This window comes from Vombatus ursinus, unplaced genomic scaffold, assembly GCF_900497805.2.
Source record: "Vombatus ursinus unplaced genomic scaffold, bare-nosed wombat genome assembly UNPS02013950.1, whole genome shotgun sequence".
Classification (NCBI taxonomy): Eukaryota; Metazoa; Chordata; class Mammalia; order Diprotodontia; family Vombatidae; genus Vombatus; species Vombatus ursinus.
This window is the reverse complement of record NW_020953728.1, coordinates 1661568-1673777: the sequence shown is the minus strand read 5'-3', so window position 1 is coordinate 1673777 and position 12210 is coordinate 1661568. Positions and strand designations below refer to the sequence as shown.

The window sequence follows — 12210 nt, the reverse complement described above, 5'->3', positions numbered from 1 at the left end:
ACTTCTCCTGACAACTTACTAAGTTGTTGTGGGCTGGAAAAATGTTTCACTCTGACCTTTTGTTGGCTATGCCTCTCCAGAATTTGACTTGACATTGTTATTTTAGATTTGGAAAGGAAGATTGGGAAAGTTCAGTTGGGTGCCTGACTCTGCTCTTCCCATGTAAAGTTCAATCATTTAAGAAACATGTATTAAGTATTTACTATGTGTCTCTGCTAAGCACTGAAGACACAGAAAAAGCCAAAAATAGTTCCTGCCCTCAAGGATCTTACATTGTAATGGTATAGAAGGCAGATAAATAAATAGATAAATATAACATACAGAGTAGACAGAAGCTCACCTTGGAGGTGAAAGATTCACTAACAGCTGGTAACAAGGGATAAGGGAGGAATGGGGAGGTTAGACAGGAACCAGGAAAAATCTCCTGTATAAGATGGCATGGGGCTGAGTTTTGAAGAAAGCAAGAGATTCAAAGCAGTGGATACAAGAAGGGTGAGCATTCTAGGCATGAGGGACAACCAATACAATGGAACAGAGTCAGTGGATGGAGTGATATGTTCAAGAAATGTCCTTGTGTAGGCCATTTTGGCTAGATCATAGAGTGGAGCAGAGAATAAGAAGCCCAGGAAGATCAGAAGCTAGATTTTAAAAAGCTTTAAATGCTTTAAAAAAGGATTAAATGTTTCATTCTAGATAGAAGGAGATATAAAAATTTATTGAGTAGTGGAGTGACATGGTCAGACCTGTGATAAAGGAAAATCCCTTTGACAACTTTGTGGAAGATGAATTAGAGAAGAGACAAAGAGGGAGAAAAATTAGAAAGCTCTTCAAATAGTCCAACTAAGAGGTAATGAGGACCTATACGAGGGTGATGGCTATATGAGTGAAGAGAATTGGGCAAAATTTGACAACTTATTAGATACATGGGTTGAACATGAATGAGAAATCAAGAATGGCACTAGGTTTTTGAACTTCAATGACTTGGGGGTAGATGGTAGTGCCCTCCACCATAATAGGGTGAAATAGAAAAAAGAATAATAACAATAGAACAAAGTTGGTTTGGGGTGAGGACAATGAGTTATTTTTTGCATATGTTGAGTTTGAGATGCATAGGATACATTTAGGTTAGGCAGTTGATGATAATGAGGTGGGTTAGGAGGAAGAAGGTTGACTACAAATAATCATTTTCAGGCTTGAGTGGTTTCCCATGACAAGCCCATGAGTGAAGGACAATAAAGGTGTTCTGGAGTCCTGTGGCAACAGTATCGTTTCAAGTCTTTGGGGGGGTCATTACTTGGTAGGGCAAGAGAACAGAGTTCTATGACAGGAACACATTCTACAATCTTTGATTCACTTCACTTAATGTACACAGGCACAGGAACGTAATGATTGTAAGAGTGTTGTCAAGGGTTTGATTGATTATTTCAAGCTGCATTGTAAGCTTTTGACTCCCAAGCTAGAAGAGGCAGTTCTGAGAAATCTAAACTATTGGTATATTCATTATACATATCACATCAATTAATATGAAAATCATTATTTCTTTCACATTATTATATTGGTTCAGTCTACCCATAAACAATTAATATTTTTCCAAATGTTTAGATCTAACTTTTTGTGATAAGTGTTTTGTAATTGTGTTCATATAGTTCCTGGGTTTGTCTGGGCAAGTAGACTCCCAAGAGACCTGGGAAAGACCTTAACTTAAAAAGGCCAAGGTTTCCCATTGCATCTAGGGCCAATTCAGTCATCCTGATTTATATGTTGCCACTGAACCCAGATGATTCCAGAGGAGAAAGTGAGGCTGATAACTTTGTATAGCCCTCCCTCACTTAAATCCAATTCACTTGCAAGTCATGGCATCACCTTTCTGATGTCAAGGTTGTCTTCAAGAATGAAGAGCAAACAATAACAACAACAAACAATTCAACAGACATGTCTTGTAAATCAGTCAATAAATGTGAAATGCTTGAAATTATTTCCAGCTGACATCCAGCTTTGTCAAAAGACAAAGAAGAGGCTGATTTTTGGAGTTTATATTAGTAGTGATATTTTTAACTCTTTCAGCATTTTGCAAAAATGGCTGTAGAAATGGAGGAACCTGTATTGCTTCCAATGTATGTGCCTGTCCACCAGGCTTCACAGGACCTAGCTGTGAAACAGGTAAGAATGTAATTACATCTTCTATAAAATGAATGTTTCCACCAATGTATAAAATTACCCATAAGAAAAATAACAATTTAATTTTCTAGTAGACTATCAAGAGCATATAGCAATCTTAATTTTTAAAAATGCTATGAACACAAGATGGGAAGTTTTAGTGATATATATTCATTAGGCTATTCCCCCCAAGTCATTCCAAGGATATTTATTAACAGTAAATGCAATTAGAAATAGCATAACATTTCAAAATATATATGTATACATTACTATGCTAGATCTTGTTACTTTGTAATTCATATTCTATATTCACTGTGTGGTGCTATTTCCCATAAAATTGCTATGACTTATCTATGATTAGTATAGCGCTTAAACTTAGTAGCTGAATACTTAAAGAAAATGTCTTCGAGGTATTGGTTTAATGAAACAAGGCTTACATATACTCATAGAATGCTATTTTGTGGAAGTCATCTTAGTTACAATTTCCATTTGATTGTGACCCAAATTCCCAGATACCACATATTGTCTTCATTCCTTCCTTTTGTATTAGTGTCTCATAACAATGTATAGGGCATAAGCTACCACAAAGCTTATAGTTTATGAAAAATTCATAATTGGCTAGTGCTGCTCATACTTGGCAGAAGTAAAAATGTCATCAGACTATTATTAATACAAACTTAAATTTTAGCTTCATATGCATGGTATTTGAACTTTTCTGTGACCACTTTAAAGCTAACTCCAGTTTACGTATGAAATAGTGAATCTCACTATCACTATATCATCTACTGGAAAAGATAATTTTCTGATGACCACCCCCTTTTTAGTACAAATGCTCCTAGGCTAGAATCTATATATAGAACAAAAGGCTTCTTTGGATCAGAATATGCCAACACTGATGTGTATTAGAGGCAACTGGTAAAATCTTTACAAGCTTGTTCCACATCTATCTATATTGCCTTTGTAACATCTCTCTGAGAACTTCCATTTAAATAGGTCAGCTTTCTCTTCTTTCCCATCCAGTGCACTCCTTTGGATTTCTTCATCATGTTCTCCCCTTTGTAGCTTCCTTTTTTTTCTTTTTTTTTCTTTCCTCCCCCCCCCTTCTTCATATTCCCATTGCTTAACATAGTGCCTAGCACATTGTAGATACTTAATAAAGGTTCACTGACTAACTTTCATTGAGTTAATGGGTTTAAGGCATTTTTTAACTATAAAACAATAAAAATTAAAATTACTATTATTGTCTATCAACACATTTCCAGGGTCCATTGGTATCACAATTATTAATAAGCTTGCTAACATACCATATCACTTCTCAGTGAGTTATAGCTAATGTTTAACTTCTTTTTTCTCTAACTTGTTTTTGAGCAGACATTGATGAATGTTCAGATGGCTTTGTACAATGCGACAACCGTGCTAACTGCATTAATCTGCCTGGTTGGTATCACTGTGAGTGCAGAGATGGCTACCATGACAATGGAATGTTTTCACCAAATGGAGAATCATGTGAAGGTCAGTACTAAAGAAAGGATTTATAATGAACAGTTGAGCAAAACTTAGGTATCATGTCTTTCTAAAGGTATAAACCACAGGCCATTTTAAACCTAAATGTAATGTGATATTAATTTTTGACTTGCTAAAGAAAAATCTGTATACATTAATGGAATAATTTAACATTGCTGAGATTAATCAGTCAATAAGCACCTCTTAAATAACTACTGGGTTGAACATTGGAAACACAAAGACAAAATGAAACAGTTGAGTTGCTTTAAAAAAAAAAAAGACTGCATATGTAACCAAATCTCTATTTTACACCATGTACTTTTAAAAAAATCTAAAAATTCTATACATTACATTCAGAACCATCCTGTTTGTGCTTCTTTCTGAATTTCTATTCTCTTTTGTAGGAAAAAGAGATCCTTTATTTCACTTTTTAAAAAAACCTCTCTCCTATGAAAGATCCATCTTATTCTCCATTATATAAGTACAGTAGAACCATTCTCATCCTTTCAGGGCAAGTTATTCTTGGTTATAAGTCTGTTTCTTTTGCCTTTTAGAATATTGTATTTCATGATTTCCTCTTATAGCAGAAACTTCTGGGTCTTCTTTATGGATGCTTGCAATATTTTTCTTCCTTAGACATGGAAACTTTGAATTTTAGCAGTGACATTTCAAGAATTTTTTCTTTCACAGTTTCTTTCAGGATGTTAACAGTAGATTCTTTCCATCTTTACTTTCCCCTCTGATCCTAATAGGTCTGGGGAACTATCATGTATAATTTCTTGAAATATAGTAGCCAGGCTTTTTGTAAAACATAGCCTTCAGTAAGTCAAATTATTCTTAAATCCTTTTATTGTAACCTATTTTCCAGGCCAGCTGTTTTTTACATCTAATATTTTTTTTTCAATCTTTTGAATTTGTTCTAATATTTCCTATCTGATAGAGTCACTGATTTCTATTTAATGTATTCCAGGTTTCAAGGAGTCTATCTACTCCAGTAAAGTTTGCTAGCCTTCCGTGCTATTTATTTTCCTTCTAATTCTTTCTTCCAGATATTTTATTTCATTTTTTAAATATTTTGCTTCATTTATTCTAGGTATTTCTATAATCCTTATGGAAAATAAATTGTTCCCATTAAGTTTTTCCTTGCAGATACTTTGGAGTTACTTTCTCCTACTAAGCTAGATTTTTTAACCTATCTAGATCTACAATAAGTTTTTTCCTTCCTTTTATACTAGTCAGTATTTTCTTTGACTTACTCATCTCTCCAGTCTTGACTGAGGTATTATGGAGCAGTGGGAATCTTCCCACTGCTGGGCTTTTGGGTGAGATAATCTACCGCACTTAATCTCATCCTTGGTTACCAGGGCTCCTGATCTGACCTCCAGTTGCTTCCAGAGTCAAAATCCTCTGGATATTTGGAGTTCAGAGTAATGGATCTTCAGGGCCTTCTGTGGCATCTCAGGAGAGAGTACTTGAGCTCTCAGAGCCCTCCAAGGCACTGAAGGGCCTTGACTGTTCTTATCTAAGTGCTGCCAGGCCACACTGACTACCTTGGTTCCTGATAGCCTCCAAAACTCTAAGTTTTTCATACTACCCTAGATATTTCTCAATGGATCCTTCTTTTCTTGCTGCCTCTAGATACACAGTTTTGCTGGATACACGTAAAGACATTTTCTAGGTCTCTGACCTAAAAGACAGAATGATGAGAAAATACATGAGAATAATTGGGTTACCTGAATGCCATGATTCGTCCCCCAAAAGGATCCTAGATACTATATTTTAAGAAGTCTTAAAAGAACATTGCCCATATCTTTTATAATCCAAGAATAAAGTGAAAGTAGAAATAAAGAAATCTCCAAAATGAAAACTCTTAGGAATATCATGGCCAAAAGCCAGAGTTTTCAGGTGATAGAAAAAATACTACAAGCAGTCAAAAAGAAAGAATTCAAGTATAAGCTGCAGTCAGGATGACACATGATTAGCAGACCCCACAATAAAGAAACAGAAAGCTTGAAATACAATATTTCCAGAGGTGGAGCCAAGATGGCAGCTGAACTCTCCTAACTTTAACCTTCAAAAATCTTTAAAATAATGCATTAAATTTTGGAGCAATGTAGCTAATAAAAGGCATTTTTCCAGGCACAAACAATTTAGGAGGCCAGAAGCAAGTCTGTGACACTGTCAGCAAAGGCTGACCCAGAGCACAATATGTTGCCAACATAATCTATGGGCCTTGGAGTTTATGGCTGCAAGAGATACAGAAGCAGTAACAGTTTGGGGAGCTCTCACCATGAAGTAAGAGGATTGGACACAGGTCAGAAAGAGATTAAAAAACTTCCAGGAGCCAAGATGGCAGAGTAAGCCATAAATTGCTATAACTCTCCCATATTCATCTCCAAACAACAATTAAATTGTACCCCCAAACAAATCCTGGAACAGCAGAACCAGCAAAAAATGGGGTAAAACAATCTTTTAGCTGAAGAAACTTAGAAGATCAGCAAGATCTTAGGTAAAAGGGGGGTGCATTCCAGGACAGCAAGCATCCCAGCAAACCAGTAGCAAGCCCCCACCTCAGCAAACCAGTGGGAGATCCTGAACCATAGTGTGGTGGAGCAGGCGAACACTAACACCAGACCCCCAGGTGCCACAGGTGCCAGGGGAACCAGCAGACTCCAGCTCCAAGAATCACCACATGCTTCAGTGTAACCCCAGGTAAATAGGCATCCTCCAGTGGCTGGACCTCTATATGCTTCAATGTAGCCCCAAAGAAATGCAGAAGCACCCCACCAGGCCTCAGCACACACCAGACACCACCACTAGGATTCCAGCTCAGCACCAGGGAAACTGCCAGATCCCTAGGGCCTCCAGAAGTATTAGCCACCTCCCACCCTACTCCCTCAGCACAGGACCAGACACTAGGGTCCTCTGAGTGCCTCATCAGTGCAGCACCAGGCAAAGAACTAGGGCTTGCATCCACTGGCACAAGAAGCCTGAGACAGTTCCCCTTCCACTCCAGGTAGAGAGCTCAAATTTAAAAGAAAAGAAAAAGTCCAAAAAAAAAAAAAAAGATGAGCAAAAAAAGAATCAGGCCATAGAAAGTATCATGGTGACAGGGAAGACCAAGACACAAACTCAGAAGAGAAAAACAATGTCAGGGCACCTAGGTGGTGCAGTGGATAGAGCTCTGGCCTTGGAATCAGGAGGACCTGAGTTCAAATTTGGCCTTAGACATTTGACACTTACTAGATGTCTGACCTGGGCAAGTCACTTAACCCCGATTGCCTCGTCAAAAAGCAAAAAAAAAAAAAAAAAAAGTCAAAACAGCTACAGGCAAAACCCCAAAGAAAAATTATAACTGGTCTCAAGCTCAGAAAGAACTCATGGAAGAGCTCAAAAAGGAGCTTAAAAATCATATGAGAGGTAGAAGAAAAATGAGGAAAAGAAATGAGAGTGATGCAAGAGAATTATGGGGAGGGGGAAAGAGTCAATAGCTTGGAAAACTGCTTAAAAAGTAGAATTGGTCAAATGGAAAAGAAAGTACAATAACTAATTGGGAAAAACAACACCTTAAAAGTTAGAATTGGGCAAATGGAAGCTAATTACTCCATGAGATATGTGGAATCAATCAAACAAATTCAAAAGAATGAAAAAATGGAAGAAAATGTAAAATACCTCATGGGAAAAACAACTGACAAGGAAAATAGATCCAGAAGACATAATGTCAGAGTCACTGGACTACATGAAAGCAATAATCAAAAGGAGGACCTGGACAGCATCTTTCAAGAAATTATTGGGGCAGCTAGGTGGTGCAGTGGATAGAGCACTGGCCCTGAAGTCAGGAGGACCTGAGTTCAAATCCGGCCTCAGACCAAACACTTGACACTTACTAGCTGTGTGATTCTGGGCAAGTCACTTAACCCCAACTGCCTTAATAAAAAAAAAAAAAGAAAGAAAGAAATTATCAAGGAAAACTGCCCTAACATCCTGGACGCAGAAGCCAAAATGGGCTTTGAAAGAATCCACTGATCACCTCAGGAAAGAGATCTCAAAATAAAAACTCTAAAGAACATTATGACCAAATTTTGGAACTATCAGATCAAGGCAAAAGTGCTAGAAGTGGCCAGAAAGAAACAATTCAAATATCAGGGAGCCACAATCAGGATTACACAAGACTTGGTAGCTGCAACTTTGAAGGACTGGAGGTCATGGAACGTGATATTCCAGAAGGCAAAGGAACTAAGACTACAACCAAGAATCACTTACCCAGCAAAATTAAGCATAATACATCAAAGGAGAAAATGGCCGTTCAATGAAATAGAAGGATTTCAAACTTTCATAAAGGGATTCAATTGAGTTAAACTATTTACATCCCTACACAGGAAGATGATATTTGTAATTCTTAAATTATCACTAATAGTACAGCTAGAAGGAATATACATAGACGGAGGGTATGATTATAAGGTGAATTTGAGGGAATGACATAAAAAAATAAGAGATGAGAAAGAGGAACACAACAGGTACAGAAGGAAGGGAGAGGTAAAATGGGGTAAATTATTTCACATGAATAGGCATGAAAGACCTATTATAGAAGAGGGGAAGTTGGGAGGGTGGGTAACAAGTACACTTGAACCTTATTCTCATCAGTATTGACTCAAAGAGGGAATCTTATATACAATCAGTTGAATATAGAAATCTATTTTACCCAACAGGGGAGTAGCAAGGGAGGAGAATAAGTAAAGGAGGGGTAAGGACTGACGGAAGAGAGGGCAGATCAGGTGAGGTAGTAGACACAAGTAAAACACTGGTGAGGAGGGAAAAGGTGAAAGGAGAGAGAAGACAGACAGGAGGAAGAATAGGATAGAGAGAAATACACAGGTATTAATCATAACTATAATGTGAATGGGAATGGACTGTCCCATAAAATGGAAGTGGATAGCACAGTGAATCAAAAACCTGAATCCTATAATATGTTTTTTACAAGAAACACACTTGAAGCAGAGAGACACATAGAGTAAAGACAAGGGACTGAAGCAAAATCTATTATGCTTCAGCTGAAGTTAAAAAAAAAAAAAGGACGGGGAGCAATCCTGACCTAATTAAAAGAGATAAGGAAGGAACCTATATTTTGGTAAAAGGTACCTTAGACAATGAAGCAATATCAATACTAAACATCCATGTGCCAAGTGGTATAGCATCCAAATTCTTAAATGAGAAGTTCAGTGAGTTATAAAAAAAAAAAAAACAGACAGCAAAACTATACTAGTAGGAGACCTCAACTCTCCCCTCTCAGAACTTGATAAATCCAACCAAAAAATAAGCTAAACCAAGAAAGAAACTAAGGAGGTAAATAGAATGTTAGAAAACTTAGATATGACATACCTTTGGCATGATTTAGACAAAAAGGGAGAAATCATAAACAAATTAGAACAGCAAGGAATACTCTACTTGTCAGATCTATGGAAAGGGGAAGAATTCATGACCAAATAAGAGATAGAGAATACTACAAAATATAAAATAGATAATTTTGATTATGTTAAATTAAAAAGCATTTGTACAAACAAAACTAATGCAACCAAGATTAGAAGCAAAGTAGAAAGCTCAGAAACAATCTTTACTCCAAGTGTCTCTGATAAAGGCCTCATTTCTCAAATATATATGGATGAAATTTACAAGAATTCAAACTATTCCCCATTTTATAAATGGTCAATGGATATGAACAGGCAGTTTTCAGATGAAGAAATCAAAGCTATCTATAGGCATATGAAGAAATGCTCTAAATCACTTTTGATTACAGCAATGCAAATTAAAACAACAACTCTGAGGTACAACCTCATACCTATCAGGTTGGCTAATATGACAGAAAAGGAAAATGATAAATGCTGAAGAAGATGTGGGAAAATTGGGATACTAATGCACTGCTGGTGGAGTTGTGAAGTGATCTGGAGAGCAATTTGGAACTATGCCCAAAGGGTAAACAATTTGTGCATACCCTTTGATCCAGTAATACTACTACTAGGTCTGTGTCCCAAAGAGATCATAAAAAAGGGAAAAGGGCCTATATGTGCAAAAGTATTTATAGCAGCCCTTTTTGTGGTGGCAAAGAATTGGAAATTGAAGGGATGCCCATCAATTGGGGAATGACTGAACAATTGTGGTATATGAATGTAATGGAATATTATTGTGCTATAAGAAATGATGAGCAAGCAGACTCCAGAAAAACCTGGAAAGACTTCCATGGACTGATGCTGAATGAAGGGACAGAACCAGGAAAACATTGTATGCAGTATCAGCAATATTGCGTGATTATTAACTCTGAATGACTTAACTCTTCTCAGCCAGTGATTCAAGACACGTACATCCAGACAAAGAACTGACGGACTCTGAATGCAGATCAAAGCATATTTTTTTTTGCTCACTTTATTCTTTCTTATGGTTTTTTTTCCTTTTGTTCTGTTTATTCTTTCACAACTGTGACTGATACGGAAATATTTTTGCATGAGAGCACATGTATAAAATAAATCAAACTGCCTACCATTTTCAGAAGAGGGGAGGAGAGGTAGGGAGGGAGAAAAATTTGGAACTCAAAATCTTGTAAAAATGAATGCTAAAAATTTTCTTGACATGTGACTGTGGGAAAAATAAGATGCTATTCAAAAAACAAAATAGGCACCTGGGTCTGGAACCATATACTGCTTTAGTACCTAGAGCGTACTTCCCAAGCGGAGCAGTTCATATAGTATTGCATCGCACTGAGAGGGCCCAGACCAACAGAGCAGCCATGCGGACAGCGATCTTGGCAAAACTATGTCTGGGGCTCCTGCTCCTGGCAATCCTGTTACCTGAGCAGATTTATTCTCAAAATGTAACCACTGCACCACATATAAACAACAACACTTCAGTGAGCACTACCACTCTGCCAGTGACTAAACAGTCACAAAACAAGACTGCCACTACTACAGGAAGTGGTAATTCCCAGCAGTCAACTGCCAGCCTCTTCATCTTCTCACTCTCCCTTCTACATCTCTGTTGTTAAGAGACTCAGTCAAGCCTACAGCAATGCTTCCCTAACCCAACCTCCTGAACCATCTGAGATGACTACTTCTACTAGTCAGTGTGGCACAGAAGGAAACAAAACCAACAGTCAATGTCTTGACACTATCCACTGTACTTCCACACCTTTAAATTTATTGACACATCAGTTCCAGAGAAGGTCCCAGGCTAATTTCCCACAGGTTGAATAAATAATTTGAGAAGGATCCATATGATTCATGGGACTGAATGATGTTGGACTTTTTAGTTCAGTGGTTTTTTTTTTGTTTGTTTGTTTGTTTTTAGGCAATTGGGGTTAAGTAACTTGCCCAGGGTCACACAGCTAGTAAGTGTCAAGTGTTTGGTCTGAGGCCGGATTTGAACTCTGGTCCTCCTAACTTAAGGGCTGGTACTCTATCCACTGCGTCACCTAGCTGCCCCCTAGTTAAGTGTTTAAACCATTTGGAACTTACAAGAACAAGACTGAAGAGAGATGGCATCCACTTAATGCAAGATTAAAGATTCACTAATTATGAACAACCAGAACTCTACTTTTAGAATACAAAGGTAGATTTTTTTTCTTGATTCAGAAAAGGGAAAATGTTGTGGAAAAGAGACTTGGTTTTTACTTTGGTTCATTAGCCATAAAATGATTAAATAGTATAAACAGCTTCCATGTTTCTATTTAGATGGATGGTGGAAGAAGAATCATCTAGCTTTGGTAGTAAATCTTCCATGTGTTTCAGCAGTACTAATTTAATGTCTATATACGCTAGATAAGTTTTAAAACATTAAAGCATCACTATTTTCATAAGAGATAAATTATTTACTCTGGGGCTTTGGATTTGACATAGCATTTAAATTGCTATATCACAAATGACATGTGCCAGTGCAATGATGGATTGGAACCTTCCCACAGGGTGGGAATGAACAAAGCTGGCTTTCATAATATTCTGTAGAAAACTAGACATTCCCATTATTTCCTCATCTAACAAAATGTTAGATTGCATTAGCTACCTTACTTTCCTTAATTTCAAAGACATTTGAAGTATACAACCTCCCGAATAACTTTCAAATGCTGTTTTATTTCTGCATATGTCAAATAGCTAACAGTTTTGAAAATGATCTATTGTGAAGGTTGATTATTTCAAAATCTCAAAATTAAGAGGCAAATGTGTAAAAGCCAAACAACAAGGTAAATTAAGTATTTGGAATGTAAAGACTGGGAACTTAATTGCATCATTATAAGTTCACAAGATCTTTTATACTATTTCTATAAATACTTTTTTTAAAAGAAAATCTTTGTGAATCAGAGTAGCTCACAACTGAGACTTGTCATTCAATATTTTTAGATATAGAACCTGGTATTAAGCCTAATGTTGGCCTCATTCAGGGAAGCAGATATTTCTGCTTTCCTGCTTTAAAAAACAAAACAAAACAAAAAACAAACAAAAAAACACCACTGCTGCAATGTTAAAACCTTCTGAAGAAATCTTTTTTTTTTTTTTTTTGGTTCAATGG

The 12210-nt window shown here is 36.9% G+C and overlaps 1 protein-coding gene across 1 annotated transcript in view; it reads left to right on the top strand.

Moving 5' to 3' along the window:
• Nucleotides 1-12210, top strand: part of NELL2 (neural EGFL like 2) — a 191109-nt gene that overhangs the window by 165945 nt on the left and 12954 nt on the right. Inside the window, exons 15-16 of the mRNA XM_027858959.1 lie at nucleotides 2065-2160; nucleotides 3529-3669. Coding sequence (XP_027714760.1) covers nucleotides 2065-2160; nucleotides 3529-3669 — 237 coding nt within the window. The remainder of the gene's footprint in view (nucleotides 1-2064; nucleotides 2161-3528; nucleotides 3670-12210) is intronic.